The sequence below is a fragment of the Rhamphochromis sp. 'chilingali' genome, assembly GCF_963969265.1.
Source record: "Rhamphochromis sp. 'chilingali' genome assembly, chromosome: 14".
NCBI classification, from domain to species: domain Eukaryota; kingdom Metazoa; phylum Chordata; class Actinopteri; order Cichliformes; family Cichlidae; genus Rhamphochromis; species Rhamphochromis sp. 'chilingali'.
Genome location: NC_137941.1, coordinates 28295816 through 28314890, shown reverse-complemented (window position 1 = coordinate 28314890; position 19075 = coordinate 28295816). Strand labels below are relative to the sequence as shown.

General features: G+C 41.6%; 1 protein-coding gene across 1 annotated transcript in view; it reads right to left on the bottom strand.

The window, feature by feature from the left end:
• Positions 1-1308: 1308 nt before the first annotated feature.
• LOC308410382 (SH3 domain-binding protein 4) overlaps positions 1309-19075 on the bottom strand; it is a 46031-nt gene continuing 28264 nt past the window's right edge. Inside the window, exons 4-5 of the mRNA XM_080903676.1 lie at positions 2118-2306; positions 1309-1703 (exon numbers count right to left, since the gene is read on the bottom strand). Of these exons, the coding sequence (XP_080759802.1) occupies positions 1479-1703; positions 2118-2306 (414 nt within the window). The 3' untranslated portion in view covers positions 1309-1478. The remainder of the gene's footprint in view (positions 1704-2117; positions 2307-19075) is intronic.

The window sequence follows — 19075 nt, the reverse complement described above, 5'->3', positions numbered from 1 at the left end:
GAGGGGCAGCCAATCAGAGGAAAGTTGGCTTAAAGAGGTGAACAGAGAGCAAAAGTAGCTTGTTTCAGACAGAGGAGGAACTGAGGGGCTGCAGAAAGGCCATGTATGAACTCACGAAATGCTACTTGAAATTAAATGAGGTCCACTCTGAAACAGAGATTTTCAGATGCAAGTCACATGCATCCTGTCAAAGTTCCTTTAAAAGAGAGTCTCATAACTTAACAATTCATTTGAAATGCCTCCAGGCACTTATTTGGGTGAGATAGAGGCAAAAGACCTGCTGTGGTGATCCATAAGATTTGAGTGGATTATCTAAATTAACTTAGATTTCAATGATCTGCAGGGAATAAACACTACACTACCCACTTGATTTAAAAAATGATTCTGTCTGATTCTGTCCGAAAATAATGTTTTAAACAGCCCGCCACAGTTTGACTTCTACTACCATCTTGTCTGCTGCACAATTTTTGCACAGATTTTAATTCAGGACTCTTTGAGAGACCTTTCTCTCCCACAGGCGGGCACGATGCATTCACACTCCTCACACAAACTGGACTGTGGCGGGTTAAGCATGCTCAAATTGCCTAACGGGAGTGCATTCTAAGTCAAACATGGACTGTGGATGTCCATGTCTGACATTCTGAGTTTTGGAAAGGTTGGGACAAGTTGAGTGAACTAGAACAAAGTGAGTATGGCTCAGGTCGAGGGTGATTTATCAATTGATGTTTAGAAGGTCAAGTTTGTTACAATAAATTTAATCAGAAAACAATATAACATTTTTTAGGAGGCCAAAACTCAAAAGATGATTTAAAACTAACACAAGGGTTTTAAATTTTGCTGAAACTAAATTATCAGTTTAAATCTAATAAATCCATTGATTCATGTTCTACAAAAACACTGCGCGTTTCAGTGTAAAACTGAGTGTAGAATCTTCAGTCTCAGATCTTCGAAAATAGAGGACACCAAAATATTTGGATCACTGAAATTTGAAGGACTGCAGTGAGGGAGAAGCTGAAGACAGACCAAAGGTGATGCTTCTTCTTCTTAATGTATAAATAAATAGAACAGATCTGACACGTGAGGATACGAGGATACAATATCTAAAAATGTCTTTTCTTAATAAAAATGTCTGTCTTGGCATTCAATCCACAGATCTTAACCAAATGGTTGCTTAAAAAACTGCTGTGCCATAATAAGACTACAAAAATACATAACTGTGCAAGACTGAAGCTATTAAAAGAGTCTCTGTGAATACTGCAAGCTCCATAGAGCACTGTATTGTTTGCTGGGGACGTGGGGCCTGTCTGGTGATGTTGCCCTGGGCACGAAGAGCTGAAGGCAACGCTGCAGGAACGACAGCAGTAGTGGCATTCAGAGTGAGCAAACAGCTGATATGCAGCATTTCAAACGTTGCAATTTCAAAAAAAAAAAATTGCTCCTGAAGAGCAAGGTGTGCTGGTGTGGGGCAATGCTTGGGTTCAGATGGCATAGTCATCCTGAGCAGAGGGGCTGAAGGCGGAGCTCCGCAGGACATCCAAGCAGTTGACCAGGATGAGCGTGCCGGTCAGGTGCTTCCAGCGTTTGGTGATGGGGTTCTTCATCTTGTCCAGGCCCATGTGAAGCTCTTGGATCACATCCCTGTAGCTATCGCCAATCTGAGCTGCCCACGTGACCAGGAAGTCGTATGCCGGCTTCCACATGGCCTGCAGACAAGAAGAGAAACAAACGTGTCATGATCTCCTGGGACACTGACATGTCGGAAAACTGTCACCGGCTGACAGAATGATACAGATGCACTCGGTCCACTTGTGATTTTGACAGAAGGGAAAAGTGAAACATTTGTATTTCTCAAGATGTGTCACTGTTCCTTTAAAACACAATAATCAGGTCAGGAATCACCTACACTTTCAGCTGCTTAGGTCAGCTGATTTCATCCTCTGAGAAACATGAATGTCTTAATGTTACAGATTCAAACAGACAAGCAAATAACTGAATGTTCAGTCCTAAAACATAATAAAGCTGATCAGGCTTGTACAGAATGGATTTGTTGTTTTTGCCAGTTGCAACTGAAGTTGTTGTTGTGTGAAATTTTTTTTGGGATGTTAGGACACGCATACCTCGCTGTCCACCACCCCGTTCTTGTCACGGTGTGGTGCCTCGTAAGCATCCATTTGTTGGCGCGAAATCTTGACGAGCCTCTCGGCCATCTCCCTCCAGCGGCCGGCTACCTCCACGGCAGTGGTGAGCAGGACAAAGTCCATCACCAGTCGGGCTACAAGACCCTGACAGTCCATCTTCAACAGGGCCTGCAGAGAAAGGAGAGGGAGAAGATTTCAGATGTGGGTTCTAAATAAATTATTCACCTTTGAGTGATGGAGGTCGATTCAGAATCAATTCCTGATTCTGAAGAATTCTGGTTTGGAATCAGTGTTTAATTTCATTTCATTTCATTTCAATTCAATTCAATTTTATTTATATAGTGCCAAATCACAACAACAGTTGCCTTAAGGCGCTTTATATTGTAAGGTAGACCCTACAATAATACACACAACATGAACATACATACAGTGTGTTCACAAAAAGTCTGTTTAAGGTGCAAAGTGACCAGACGCCAGACAGAAGTCACCCTTTACAAAGATACAATTAATAAATAAATGCACATCTAGAGGTTTCAGTTTTTTCCACAGCTGGCCTCTCTAAACCACTGCAAATCTCAGCTTTGTGCAATTTTTACGAACTTCGTGTTGGATGTAGAAGTAAGAACCCTGTGTTGCTTCAGTAGCATATTTATGACATGAGGAATGCAGCAGCTCAACACTGATACACACAGGATCCAATATGAGATCCAGTACACAACAATGTCTGATGTCCAAAGTGTCCCAACATTTTCTTACAAAATTCCCCAGTCTGGTCAAAAATGTCTCTGGTCTTTTACCACGTTCATGATGTAGTTGGGTCTAAATGAACAGTAATTATCTGACTTTCTTCTAACCAAAAATAGGACAACTGAGGACAGAGAGAATACAAACTAGGAAAGAAAAATGCATGATGCTAAAGTGACTCCTGTTTGTTTGAATTTAACTGGTTTGGACAGGAGCCCGGCCCCTCCCATCAGCCCCTGCAACCTCTCTGTCTCTGTCAATTCTGCCCAGATGACTGGTGATTGTGGGAAAACTAAAGACTGCGGAGACTCGCTGTGTTCCTACGGCGGAGAGGACCTGCAGCACGTCAGAGCAGATTTGCAAATCCAAATGAATCTCATGCAAATAAGTGCATTTCCACTAATGTGTGCTGACTTTATGAGTACACTTGTGAAGACAGTGTATTCTAGAGGCTTATATCCATTTATGGAGAAATTTTCATAAAATGAGTTGCAAAGTGTTTTTTCAGCTTTATTTTGATAGATACAGTGAAGAAGGGTCAGGAAAGCAGGGGAAGACATGTGGTAGAAGGCCACGGGTTGGACTCGAACCCGGGCCGCTCTCAGCAGTGTGGCATGTGGTCGCCACATGGGGGGGGGGGGGGGGGGGGGGGGGGGGTTTACACCTGGAGTGCTAATCTTCAAGCAGTGCAAGTTAAGAACTAAGTCTGAATCCTGCCCTTTACAGAAGCTAGAGGGCCCAACAGCACTGATATTAACTTTAGGCCCAACAGTTTGATGTTGCCGTGCTGGTTCCAGGTTTGTGCCAACAACACTGATCTCTTTTTGATAGAAATGCATGGAAACTGTTTCAGACTATATCACCAAATGAGGAACGAAAACTTTCTATTCTGAGTGTCCTCACAAAGACAGAAGTGTCAGCACACACTCGGATGCAGCCTTTGACTTGCAGGCTCAACAGAGCGTAGGTGAGTTTAAAGCTCCACTTTGGACCTCAGCTGGATGTGCAGGAATGTGTGGAACGACAGGATATTGGGGGGGGGGGGGGGGGGGGGGGGGGGGGGGAGACGGGAGACTGGGGGAGGGGGTAAGGAATGCAGATGTCATGCTCCAGCAGCCTCTCTCGCTCTGAGAGAAGACCAGAGGATGAGATAGCGGCAGCTGGGGGCCAATCAGACGGCGTTTTGCTGTTCTGCTGGAATGCTGATCTGTCGCCACATTACATCAAAGACAGAGAAGCAAACTGAGTCGATCAGACACTTCTGGACAAAATCTGCAGCTAAAGTTTGATTTGGACTTTGAGTGACAGACAGAATCACGCAATGTTTGTTTGGTATTTTTCTGGATATCTTTGTGAATGTTAAGGGGAAGAGGATTTTAGCAATACAAGCACCTGTTTCCTTGCTAGATAACAACAGGAAATTCCTGCCAAAATAAAGGAGAACACTTCCTGTCTCAACACAACTTTAAGTCTCTAACAATATTAGAATTTGTTTACTGAGGCAGAAACTGTTGGACTGACAAAGTCCAGCAAACATTAGGAAAATAAACACATATTTATTGTATTTCGTAGGTTCAGAGTTTTTAATTTTATTAACAAGGCGAGTTTAACTGAGATGTTATTATTTTGCTGTATACTGGTATTTTAATGTTTAACTTTTTAACGTATTTCCAATAAAAGAGAATAAGCATTCCCACTCTGGACAAGGAACTTTATGAAAGCACACAAGAACAGAAAATAAACACATGACACAATAAATATAAAAAGAAGTGAGTGGTCACTAAAAAGATAAAAATGCAACAGCACAAAATCCAAGAACAATGAGCTAACACACCACCCTGTGTCCTGCCGCAGAGCACACAGCCATGCGGTGACCAGGGACCGAGGAATTCCAATGAAGGCTCACAAGTTAGACGAATCTCAGCTTTGAGGTTGCAAGCTTGAAGCAACTACCAGTACAACAGGGTCACCAACAGCCACTTTATTACCAAATATAAGCTACACAGCAATGGCTAATAAGAAAATGACTTTACTTGTGGAGAAAGGGTTAAAGGGGCGCTCACACAGGATGACTTGATGCAGTGACGTGGTGACCACACACCATACAAGTCAGCGACATTTAAGCCCCTTTTCAATTAGAACCTACTCAGATCAACTCGCCACGGTTTTCAGGGTTTTCCATTAGGTTACAGTACCTGGGATGAGGTCGTTTTTAGTACCTGCTCAGCTAGGGTTCCAAGCAATCCAAATAGGTACTAAATTCTGACGTCATCAGACTGCATGGCACTGATTGGCTGGTCAGCAGTGTTGGTCAAATTACTTGAAAAAGTAATCAGTAACTAATTACTGATTACTTCCCCCAAAAAGTAATCCCGTTACTTTACTGATTACTTATTTTCAAAAGTAATTAATTACTTAGTTACTTAATTACTTTTTAAAAACACGATTTACAACCTGAATAGGTGATAAAGCGATAGATCTTTCAGCCCAATTCTACTTTTTCTACATAATCAATCATACAAAATGTAATCAAATGGAAAAGTCTCTTTTTTTAACTTGTTTTATCAGTTTTAATCTTTTAACTTTATGCATCAAGCAAAAATTTAATTATATGCAACATTCTCTGACTTGAATAAATTAGTTTAACATTTAAACCTATTTTCTGCACATTCCAGCACATAAAATAAAAAATTTTTTGTGTTTACACTCAGTCTTGCAAATAGATGCAAGTAAAACACAGCAGAAAATAAATAAAGTCAAAGACTCAGCGGTCCTGTTGCTCTATTTTCACCTGTAAAGCAGGACTGCGGTAGGCGGAGGTTTACCCTGGTGCAGGTGTGCCGCGGTCAGTTGAAGAATCCGCGAGTTTCTCTGTGAGTTTCCCATTACGTCGTTGCGCACTTTTTATGGAATCAAACTCAAAGTAAGGTCAGTACTTCCACGCTTTAAACGCTGCACGCTCATACTCTCTCCCACAATCGATATGTGATCCATTGTTGATCTGCACACAGCTGTTGTCACTAACGGCGCACTCGCTTACGTCACTGTCATGAGACATTCTCGCAAAAAAATCACGGTTTTAGTAACGCAGTAACGCAGCGTTCCTACGGGAAAGTAACGGTAATCTAATTACAGTTTTTGCAATAGTAATCCCTTACTTTACTCGTTACTTGAAAAAAGTAATCAGATTACAGTAACACGTTACAAGTAACGCGTTACTGCCCATCTCTGCTGGTCAGTAGTGTCACTCGATGAGTCATGAGAGCGTCTCGTTGACGAAAACCAATTTTGAAACTCGACAAGGGAAATGGCTACAAAAAACAACGCTGTGGTCCCTGAGTCTGACGAAAAGCAACAGACTGAGCAGCAGGTATATATTCGCTTCGATATCCACCTTTGTTGTAGCGTTCATCTTGCACATTTATTGTGTCGCGGGACGCACAGACAAGCATGCAAACAAGGTACTCCTGGGTTGTAATGGAAAACCAGTCGATCCGAGTCGAGTAGGTACTAATGGAAAAGAGGCTTTCGCAACTTCAGGGAATGAAATAACTGCTGTCAGCGCAAAGTGGGCGGCTCCAGAATTAATGTTTTCATAGCTTGAAGTCAAGTAATTGAAGCAACTACCAACAAGAGTAAAGGATACTGCTGATTGACATATGAAAGGTTGGTATATAGATTAGGGGGTTACCTAGGCTGCTTACTGTATGTCTGGATTGTCCCCTAGCAACCACATATCAGCTACAAAGCAATGCTGAGTGAGCTAATCACTTGCTGTTCCACAGGGGCATCTGAACTGAATGTGAATGACTGAAGCAGCCTACCTGCTGGTGCTACCTTCCCTACCATTGGCGACCCAGTATGTGTTAGGGTTGGAGGTAGGGTTTCTTTAACAACCACCCCTTTTTAAAAGTCCGAAACTTAATTCAAAATGCAACATCTTCTAGTTTCTGAAAATGTGCCTATTTAGCATGTTGCTAAAACAATAAAACCCAATAAAACTGTGTCTGGAGCTGCTCCAGCATTACAATAAAACCCTTAATCTAACACTAGACAGGTTACTGGCCACCTGATAGACCTTATCACACTTTTCTAGAGTAGTAGCACAGTGGTGTAATAACTGTCGGCTGTAGCAATGGTCCTTATAATGACCACCCGGTCCATTACAGGCATTATCATGCCTATAATGGACTGAGTGGTCAGTAATCCTTCAGTCTGTGAGGATTTTCTGCTTTACATTTTAAACTTTAAGTGTTATTTTAAGTAAAACTTGAATGTTGCTGCTTCAAAGTTTTATGTTGGTAAGCCAAAAACCAGCATTTTAAGTAAACATGCTACAAACCCTATCTTACATGTGATCTGTAATGCTGGAGCAGCTCCAGACACAGTACAGGTTCTATGAATGTTTTTTCCCTGCAGTAATGAGGTCTATTTCACTGTTTGAGTTTAAAGAAGATGTTCAAAGAAGATGTTCTGTGGATCCGCACTTTGGTCTCTTTTTGGAGCGTCTTGGTGGTTGGAAATCTTCTCCTTGCTGTAAATTTTTGATGGCGTGTTGTAAAGTATTTATCACAGAGCGTGGCTCCCTCACGAGTCACCGAGTCTGATTCTAAACTAATAATTGCACTGCAGAAGGCCGAGCTGGGCACACTGTCATTATTGCCATTTAAAAAGCTTCTATGTAGTGGGATAATACTCTGCCTCTATAGAGGAATCAACTACTGTACTGCGTTTTTCCAAAATGTCAGCTGCTTTATGTGTTATAGGACTCTCTGAATGTTTGTGTGTGTGTTTGTTAAATGCCACCGAGTTTGTTTCACTAGCTCAGCAATCAGTGCTCTGAAGCCCTGCAGCTCTCCCTGCTGCATAAATCATCTGCTTGTCAAAATGAGAAGAAAATTCCTCCAGACATATTTTCAGAGATAACGGCGGTGTGGAAATGAACGAAGCGGGTGGTTTCGGTGTCTGTTGTTACACACCAAAACACACACACAAACACACAGAGAGAGAGAGGGTGCCTTTAGACCTGTAGAAAACAACCAAACTAAAGCAATGACAATTTTGATAAATGATTTGTTTCTTCCATTGTCCTGTTGCAGTTCTTTTCCCCTCACCTAGAAAACTGACAGTCAATCTCTCCACTTCAATCTCCTCCTTATTATTTTTCTATCCCATCTTCATTTTCCATCTGACTTCCTCCACCTCACCCATTTGCAGCCTCTGTGCTCTATCTTTGGCACACTTCTGTCTTTCTTGTCTGTTCTTTCTCATCTCTTTACCACTTTGCGAGCAGTGGTATCAGCCTCAAAAACTAAAACATTGGAGAGATTGGAGAGCCCAGCTGCTGGTTTTTACCCTGCATCTGAACTCTCCTAATTCTTAAGTAACTCCCCCCAAAAAGGCAGAATCTCCTGAGAGTAAGCGAGCTGTTGTTCAGACAGTTATTCCAGAAGCAGCAACTCACCACACCCAACCACTGAAGGAGGGGGAGGAAGAGGAAGTGGAGGGAGGAAAAAAAAGAGGAAGGAGGCCAGGGATGGGGGAAAAAAACCCTAGATTGATCTGTGTACAAAAATGGCATAGCAGAGCGCAAATTGCATATAATGGGCCTCGCCATTTTTCAGAGCCTTCCTCCAGAAATAGGATGTTATTATTATTCCCAAGCTCGATTTGCTCCACTGATCTCACTGCAAGTAATTCAGTGGGGTCAGATGTTCAGCTGCAGAACTGAGTGAGAGCTTTGAAATGAAAATCCCCTTTTAGCTCTGAGATACAACAGAGGTCCCCCGCCCCCCATGTGGTCCCACGCCTCAAGATCTTGTGGAATTTCTACACCGGCATCTGACTGAAAGGAAGAACAGGACGTGGGGTTTCTTTGGTGCTGAACAGAAGACATTCAGCTGAAAGAGCAAAGCTCACAGTCTTTTTTTAAGGGTGACAGAAGGAAATGTGTTTATTACATACTAAACTTAGTGAGCCAATACAAAATTCTCTTTGTATTTGATGCTTTATGTTGAAACAATGGAAACTTTTCTTTTGATTTTCCTGTTGTTGGGTCAGAATTAGAGCTTAAACGATTAATCCTATGACCTCTAAGTGACCGTAACCCTCATGGTCTTCCAAAGTCTGGAAATCAGGGGGCAAGCAAAGTAATCATTCAAACTGACATGCATCATAATTTAATTATTTTACAAAAGTCCTTGTTGCTTTACATAGAGTTTCAGAGATCAGGTTGATCAGTGATTACTTGCACAGCAGACGGTTCATCTAGTCCAGGGGTCCCCAACTCCAGGCCTTGAGGGCAGGTGTCCTGCAGTTATTAGATGTGTCTGTGATCCAACACAGCTGATTCAAATGGCTACGTTACCTCCTCAACATGTCTTGCAGTTCTCCAGAGGCCTAGTAATGAACTAATCATTTGATTCAGGTGTGTAGACCCAGGGTGAGATCTAAAACCTGCAGGACACCGGCCCTCGAGGCCTGGAGTTGGGGACCCCTGATCTAGTCCTTTGACTTTTTGGGGACTTACCTAAGCTGTACTTGGCCTTTTACCAAGAGTCAGGTGGGACAGACTTCATCCCCACTGGACTAGTTAACAATAGAGACTGATGGATGTTTAGAATATTAATATTATGAGTGACATAATAATAATAATAATGGATTGGATTTATATAGCGCTTTTCAAGGCACCCAAAGCGCTTTACAATACCACTATTCATTCACTCTCACATTCATACACTGGTGGAGGCAAGCTACGGTTGTAGCCACAGCTGCCCTGGGGCAGACTGACAGAAGCGAGGCTGCCATATCGCGCCATCGGCCCCTCTGGCCAACATATGAAATCATAAAGGACTGATTGTGGTGGGAATTCAGTATTTTTGTGTACTGTGTGAAAGGATTGAAAGCTAGAAGATGTGTGTGGCATCAAAGACCTTTCGCATACCATAAATTGTTTTGAGCAACCACCTATCCCACATACTCTCATAAGCCATGAAATTCAGAATCAGAATACTTAAATTTTCGACTTTTTGATCATTTCTCACACCACAGTACGGACATTGGTTTCTGTTACTCTATGTCAAACAGTAATAGAAACCAGTGTCATGTTTTTGTTATTGAAACTATGATATATCTCTTGACAATGTTGCTGTGAATGGATGTAGAAAAAAAAGACCTGAAAAAATCTCTAGATTACCGATAATATTACCATATTGTGATACTTGAATTTTTGTCAATACTTGAATTTTTTACTTGAATTCAAAACTTATTTGGTTGTACAGCTTTAATATGTTTTTCAGCCATTATAATTTTACAGTATTAAGAATAACATTTTGCATGGCTTCGTTAAATATACTGAAGCCACTTCACTATAACTGATTCTGAATAGTTTTGTACTCTTTCCATTTTTAGATTTGCCTGAGTTTGTATGGAAGTACCCTACTCATCTATGAGGCATTTATCTTGACCAGACTGATATGGTCCAGAGACCTCAATTACTTTGAGCAGGCACAGAGCAACCCTGAATCCTAATATCAGAGATGCATTTGAAAGTCCTGCATATCCACTGACAAGAAAAGAAAACTAACATCAGTGTTACTGAGGAAGCCAGCACTGACCTGCCACCATCGAGATGGAACCACAGAGATCGAAACACAAAAGCCTAATCAGACTTAAATGATGCTCAGAGGATATCTGGAGAAACCTCAAAAAATGTTACACATCATACTGGGAATACCTCACAAAGTTGCAAGGAGATTTTTTTTTTTCACTCTTTCAATGAAAATGAACAAGCTGCCACAGAAAAGCCACAGCACACTCACATCAGTGTCCACACTGAAAAAGTCTGTGGAGTTGGTCTTTTCAGTCATTTAAAGACCCATTTTAAGAGCACCACAGGAGGTCCATCACACTCCACTACTTTCTTCAAAGTGATCACTGATGATAACGGCATGTAACACTGTTACATTTACTCTTGCATTACTACTGCAAATGACCATCAACAGAAGGTACTTTCAGCTGATCCCCTATTTCCCAAGAGGCCACCACAGTGGATGTATCCACATGTTGATTTGCCACATGTTTTTGCTCTTCCTCACATTTTACTCAGGCTTGGGAGAAGGACTAGGACTACAGCAATGTGAGACCCAGTCAGGCTGGGTTTGTTTGTACCCCTCGGAATCAAGCCAGGGGTCTTTCAGACGTAAGGTTAATGTGTTTAAGTAATAGACTTAGGTGTCTATACATTTCCCTTTAACCATCCAATCCTTGTCATAACATAAAATGACTGCATTTGCAAAAGAATTTTAATAGTTGTAATAATACATGTTTTGTCATTGTCATTTATATTTCTAACACAAATGCTGGCAAATTATCATAAAAATTGGATTTAATCAGTTTCCACCTCTGTGTGGAAGAGAAAGACAGAAAGGTTATGACACTGACTTGTCAGAAAAACATTAAACATTTACAAGTTTATTCCCTCAGACTTTTATGCTTTAGCTGCAGAGAGATTTTCCTAATATTTCTACTGCTTTAGCTATTTTCCATTAAAATGCACACTATTACTGCAAAGGCAAATCAATGTTGGCGAGTGAGTAAGCATCTAGCAGGCAGGTTTACAGTTTAGTGTAAAAACCTGAACGTGCCCAAACATCATGTTGAGGCTACAACAGGCCATGAGCAGATAAGGGGAGAGGAATGGAGTGAGTTAAAAAGAAACTTCAGGGGGAGTGCAGGACCGAGAGAGCCTGTTAAAACTTGTCCAGAATTTCTCAATCACACAGCACTCGGTTTAGGGCAACATAGTGTTGAAATCATGTAATTTTCTTATAACATCAATAAATATTGTTCAATTTTTTGACATGGGTGGGTCTCTACTAACCCCTGAGGGAGATGTCTCGCTCTTTGATATAAGTGTACTGTTATCAGGAAACCTTAATGTGTCTGAAGTATGTGAATCCCTTGCAACGCCCTAGAAAAGTAGCATTGCAACTTTAAAAAATAAAATGATTTAGGTTATATGTCAAAATTCAACTTTTCTGCTCTTTTTCTTAGGCTCACAGCAGTAGTATCTCCCAAAACATTAAATCTGAATGCTTGCATGGCATCTACAGCATTTTATTGAACATTAAGAAGTGCTGCTTGATAATAGCTTTGTACAATTTGAAACAAAGCATGAAAAATTAATAGAAACAACTACAGTTTATGACAAGACTGAAACTCTCAAGCTGCTGAAATTCCTTTTTAATCTAATTTCTTCATGAACAGAATGCAACCAAATGACACTGAATGAATTTGGTGTCCAGCCCGACACTATGAAATCGTCTGCTGAGGTTTTCCTGCTGCTGTGGGTGAAGCACAGGAAAACACCAGCAGAATCAACACTGAGCTGAAAATGAAACCACATCACATCATTTTCTCTCTTTGCTTTTCCATAACAGTTTCACAGGGAGGGTCTCACATGCACCGACATGCACACACAGATTAGCTACCAAAACATATAATAAAAAAATCTCAGATTACAACACACACACACAGAGGGAGAGTGACTTCATTCTCTGCTCCTGTATATATTTTCATAGGAAAAAACTAGCTGCCGCTACATTATATCAGGCTTCTAATTCTCACTTATAGAACCTTTAACAGAAACTTGATTATACTTGGACCTAATTGCAGATTTCATGAAAAAAAATCAGAAAAGTTAGAAATCTGTGATTTTACACTGTGTCAGACATTTTTCATTCTACATCTCAATCTTTCCCCCCGACATATCTTTGTCACAAAACCCTTAGTGTCACGCTCTCTTGCTCTGGAGAGTGTTCTCGTGTGTGTGCAGGTTGCCGCCCTGGTGCATGGAAGTTAATAAGATTGTGAAGCAGCTGGATGCACACACCTAATGCCCATTCTTTATCACACTTCTGTGCTTTTAAAGGCAGGTTTCTCCCATCCACCTTCCCCAGCAAGTTCAGCTTCAGTAGCTGTAACATTAGACTCTTCTTTTCATGCTTTGGTTTTTTCACAAATACATACCCGCTGTTTTCATCTTTAGGAAACTCTTAGTGTGTGCTTCATACCCATGTGGCCCCCAAGAAGAATTCACAACTGACTTCCAAGCTAAACTGGAATTGGACTTTGATTATCAACCTACCTGCCTGCTTATCAGTTAGTTACCCTGCTTTCCTGCAGCAGAACAACAGCAGAACTCTGGCTCCTCTAGCTATGCTCACCACACCAACTCTCTCCTTTCTCTGGTCTCCAGAAGCCGATACAGACTTCCAAACCTGTCTATTCCCCCAGGTTTTTAGATTATTGATGTAGATGCCTCCCTTACTCAATCAATCTCCCAGAACATTGGCTCAGATGGTAAGCTACATCCTGTCTATCTTCATCTGAAAAGAACAACGATGTTGCCATTAAGCTAGCCCCAGAGGGAGTGGAAACATTGGTTCCTTCTTATTGGCAAAGCACACCTGATCCAGGTAACCAGCAGCAGGTAGGGCAGGGATATCTTAAAAACAAGCAGGATGCTGGCCTTCGAGGACTGGAGCTTGACACCCCAGCTCTAAGAGGTCGAGTCCTTGTCATGCTGTGTAGGGACTGTTTGTGGGTGTTCTAAATTTCCTTTTACCTATTGCTTGAAATCCAGGGATGTAATACCAGACACAGATTCCCAAAGAATGTCCCGATGCTCCTCCCATAAATATGGGTGAACTAACATGGAGAGACTGACATGAAGCCACAGTCAACCAAGACCAGACAACATGATCCAGACATAGGAGGAGGCCCTCCCAACTGTCTTTATGTTCCCTCCTCCATACACTCTCAAGTAATCCAATGGGCTCAATGCTGTGAGATTTGCATGCCAGCCTCGAGTGAGTTGAACCAGAAACTTTATTAAACAAACATTCTGATGGTCTGCTCTGGAAAGGGAGGTTTATTCTTATGTGTCAGCCTGCTCGGTCTATGCCTTAAATAAATCTTTCCTACAACCCCCATCAGATCAATTATAACCTCTGGACCCTACTAGAGCAGGGCAATATGACCAAAAATATTTATTACGATATACATTTGAAAATTTGCGATAACGATATAACTGACAATATACACTCAACAAAAATATAAACGCAACACTTTTGTTTTTGCTCCCATTCCCCATGGGATGGATGTAGAGACCTAAAATTCATTCCAGATACACAATATAACCATCCCTCCCAAACAGTGGTCACAAATCAGTCCAAATGTGTGGTAGTGGGCACATCTGCTATATTGAGATAATCCATCCCACCTCACAGGTGTGCCACATCAGGATGCTGATCTGACATCATGAGTAGTGCACAGGTGTACCTCAGACTGCCCACAACAAAAGGCCACCCTGGAATGTGCAGTTTTTTGTGCTATTGGGGGTCTGGGGACCCAGAACCGGTCAGTATCTGGTGTGACCACCATTTGCCTCATGCAGTGCAACACATCGTCGCATGGAGTCTCTCAGATTGTCAATTGTGGCCTGTGGAATGTTGGTCCACTCCACTTCAATGGCTGTGCGAGGTTGTTGGATATTCGTGGGAACTGGTACACGCTGTCGTATACGCCGGTCAAGCACATCCCGAACATGCTCAATGGGTGACATGTCCGGTGAGTATGCTGGCCATGCAAGAACTGGGACATTCTCAGCTGCCATCTGCCCTGAACAATGTGAACCATGATCCATCCGTGAAGCGCACACCTCTCCAACGTGCCAGACGCCATCAAATGTGAGCATTTGCCCACACAAGTCTGTTACGGCGACGAGCTGGAGTCAGGTCAAGACCCCGATGAGGACGACGGGCATGCAGTTGAGCGTCCCTGAGACGGTTTCTGACAGTTTGTGCAGAAATTGTTTGGTTGTGCAAACCAATTGTTCCAGCAGCTGTCTGGGTGGCTGGTCTCAGACGATCTTGGAGGTGAACCTGCTGGATGTGGAGGTCCTGGGCTGGTGTGGTTACACGAGGTCTGCGGTTGTGAGGCCGGTTGGATGTGCTGCCATATTCTCTGAAACGCCTGTGGAGACGGCTTATGGTTGAGAAATCAACATTCAATGCACGGGCGACAGATCTGGTTGACATTCCTGCTGTCAGCATGCCAATTGCACGCTCCCTCATTGCTTGTGACATCTGTGGCATTTTGCTGTGAGACAAAACTGCACATTCCAGGGTGGCCTTTTGTTGTGGGCAGTCTGAGGTACACCTGTGCACTACTCATGATGTCAGATCAGCATCCTGATGTGGCACACCTGTGAGGTGGGATGGATTATCTCAATATAGCAGATGTGCCCACTACCACACATTTGGACTGATTTGTGACCACTGTTTGGGAGGGATGGTTATATTGTGTATCTGGAATGAATTTTAGGTCTCTACGTCCATCCCATGGGGAATGGGAGCAAAAACAAAAGTGTTGCGTTTATATTTTTGTTCAGTGTAATTGACACTAGACAAAATGCTTTACAACTCCACAATTTTATCAGTGCAAAAAAAAATCACTGCATTTTCACTTAAACAAGCAGCTGTTTTTTACGTGCATTAAAGTTATATAAAAAATTTAACAGTGCAAATGCAAATTCCTTGCTGACAGTTTAACCAAAAGGCATTTCCAGTGGAAATTAGCCGACATATCCTCAGCATAACCACGTATAATATCCACAAAACTTAAAAATACGGTAATATTATGTTGTATCACTCCGCGAGGTTCCTGCCTACGATACACTTTCGAGCACCGTGTACCACATAAAATAGTTTCGAGGTCAGTAAACACAACCAGAATTCATACATAAGGCACACGGGATTATAAGGGGCACTGTCTATTTTCAGAAAAATCTAAATATTGATTTTAAGTGTGCCGTATTTTCCAAAAAACACGGTAATAACCACGGCCCGCTAGCATGCTCTACCAAAAATAGTGCTTTGTTCTGTATCTGACGGACGAAAGCTAACCCAGTTCCACACCACTGAAGTTGCAGCATTTTTACAAACCAATTCTGGTTCATCCGTTTCATTCAACGATCCGCTTTCGCCCTTCTCATTCTGCGTCGCCGCCATGCTTTTTCCGCCATTTGCGCATGAAAACAAAGGCACTGCGCATGCACGTTTTACCCATATTCTATCGCAATATTTCATTTTCTTATCATTGCTCAACATTATACCAGTATTACCATGAACGGTATGATATGGCCCAGCCTCCCTACCAACAAACCCTTACATTGGAATAGGTTTTGTTACTGTCCTTCTGAAGGGAATACAGTAATCCTTGAAGTCTAAGATTTCCTAAATCTTTCCACTTCAAAGCACCTTCTAAATTGCTCACCAGCTTAGAGATAGGTAATTTATTGATCCACCATGATTTTCACCTTCCCAGCATTCCTAATGACACCAATTCAGACTGTGAGGGTCAGTCATTTAAGGTGTGCAAGGATTTTTGTAAAATGCCGGGTGCTTAGGTTAGCCTTTCCTTTTGGTTTCACCCCAAAGAAATATATATATATACATATTAGGGGTGCAAAGATACTCGTATCGATATTGAACCGCTCGATACAGTGCTTTCGGTTCGGTACACATTTGTATCGAACAATACAAAATTTTGAATTTATTTTATCAACTGCTGTCTGTGTTGAGAGCTCAGTGGATCTGCGTTCGACTACTCCGCCTAGGCTGCACTGTCGAGCGCAGATCCACTGAGCGCAGGGCAAGCTAGCAAGACAGAAGCTAAGCTCATTGCAACATGGCAAATTGAACCTCCCCCACCCGCATTCAGATCTGGCCTTTGGAACTATTTTGGTCTTCATGTGACGTATGACCCTGAAGGTAAGCGCGTCATGGACAAAAGTAAAACAGTATGTCGGATGTGCCACGCAATGCTCAATTACATGGTGGGAACTACTGCGTTAGCGCAGTTAGCTCGTTAACGTGTTGGCCGTCCAGCCCCACGCACGGGGCGATCCGCGGTAGCTCGTTAACGGAGATTTGCCGTGTTGTGGCGTTAACATCATTTCAGATTAATGCTGACAGCACTAGTGGGAACACAACGAATATGATTTCACATTTACGCCGACATCATCCTAGTGCAAAGACAAGTGGAAGCAGACAAAAACAACAATCATGCATGCTACAAACTTTACCCGAGTCATTTAGACAGCCGTTAGCACATGATTCTCCTTATGGGGACCTGATATGTTTAATATGCTGCTGAGAATATAGCCCAGAAGAAGCGTATAGTATAGCTTTTATTTTGGAAAGAGCCATTTCTCTGTAATAAACTCTCTTTTCCAAAGATGAGTGATTTCTCATAGTTGCTCATTTTTACTGTTAAAATATTAATCTGTTCATAGACATCATCCACCTGCCTCAGACAAGTTCAAATTGGTCCTATGTGCAGGGTCTGGGTCAAGGAAGACAATGGGGTCGCATGGATTGCAGGCGCCTACTAGTCCACAACTGCATCTTCTGTTTAGTTTGGGAACAATGAGGCAGGAAACATCTGCAGGTTTGAGATCCAACAGACATAACTTGGATCATTTCCATTATCCACAACAACAACAAAACTCTCTTTACATACCAACAAAACTCACATCTGACTGTCCTGCAGGGCCAAACTATTACGTGTGCGATGGAAGCTATATTCACACCACTATTTGTATTTACGCACTGAAACAATTCCACAAAAGATGTATTAAATGAAATAACAGTCTAGCACTTTTTAGAATTTAAAACTTCCCTAAAGCTCAAAGCAGCATCTAAAAGGGTGAAATTGAGCATAATAATAAACACACCCCATTAACATCAAGTTTAAGTGTGTTGAGATTTAACCTGTGAGTTTGCCTCATGATGGTGTTTTTACCGTCTACTGGTGGAGTATAAACTGCTCCACAAATAAATGGTTTGTAGACAAAGTAAAGGGAAAGTACATTAATGGTGTAAATGCTTTTCTTTCTTTCTTTTTAACATAATGCCACTTTATTTTTCTGTTGCCAACTGAGCTGTCCATAAATCTGAAATCACTCCCCATTTATTACACTGTTTAGGATGCTAAATGTTCATGTAGTCCACAGCATGTCTCCCCTTTACTTCCTTTAAAACATCTACCATCTATGGCTGTGTTATTATGAGAAAGAAAATGCTTATTTTGTTTAGATGAGACATTTTTACAGCATTATAACACAGATTTTTTTTTCATAATGACTGAAAAAAAATCACAGACTCCAGTTAGTCACACAGAGACAGCTGAAATAAATCTCCAGCTGTACTCCCAAGGTATCGACAGAGAAGTCAAGCTTGTCCCTGCCTGTTGATATAAACAAACCTTGTGGGAAAAAAACGCTAGAATGCACTGTATTGCTCTTTGAAAATCACTCTCAGCAAACCAAAAAAAATTCACTTTAATCCTAGTTTAGTATTCTGACTACTGTTAAAAAAACAACAACAACGAAAAACTTAGCTACACTAAGTTAGTTAGTGTAAGAACACCCTGACCTGATGGTGGCGCCAGAAAATACCCGCGGTTGTCGTAATATTAGAAATAATATTTTAAATTGAAACCAGCTAATTGGTTTGAAGTGTAATAAACACTCCAACATGTTGTGGAAATTAAAAAATGTAAGAAAAGAATTGATGGATTTATATGAATATGAGCACAGCAGTACAGCCCTACTGATTTTACTCCTGAATAAAACATCATGCAGATGTATGGGGAATTAGTCTGAGTGACAGACTTCCCTGCTGTTCTGCCTTCCTGTTACGGTTTATAAAAGATCTGCAAGTTACTCACATGGCAGAAGTAAGTCTCAAATTGTTGTCTTGTTTCTGCCTCTCCAGTGTGAAGATTTGCTCAGTTTCTGTTCTAAACTACAGAAAATTTGTTCTGGACGGTTGGTGGACCAAAACATGGCTTATAAAGATGTCACCTTAAGCACAGACTCTGGAACACAGCATACATCAGTGGCCAAGTTACAATATAAGCACATAACATAATCATCTCATAACATAATACCTTTTGTGCCTCTGCAATACAGGTGCAGCTTAAACTGAATCTCATAATCGTTGCGAAGGAAGATGTATTGCAGGACTGGATGTGTGCATATATACATACAATGTTCCTTTTCTCTACTAATAATCAAAGCACACTAAAAAAGCATCATACATTTTAACACAAAGACTGCTCTTTGG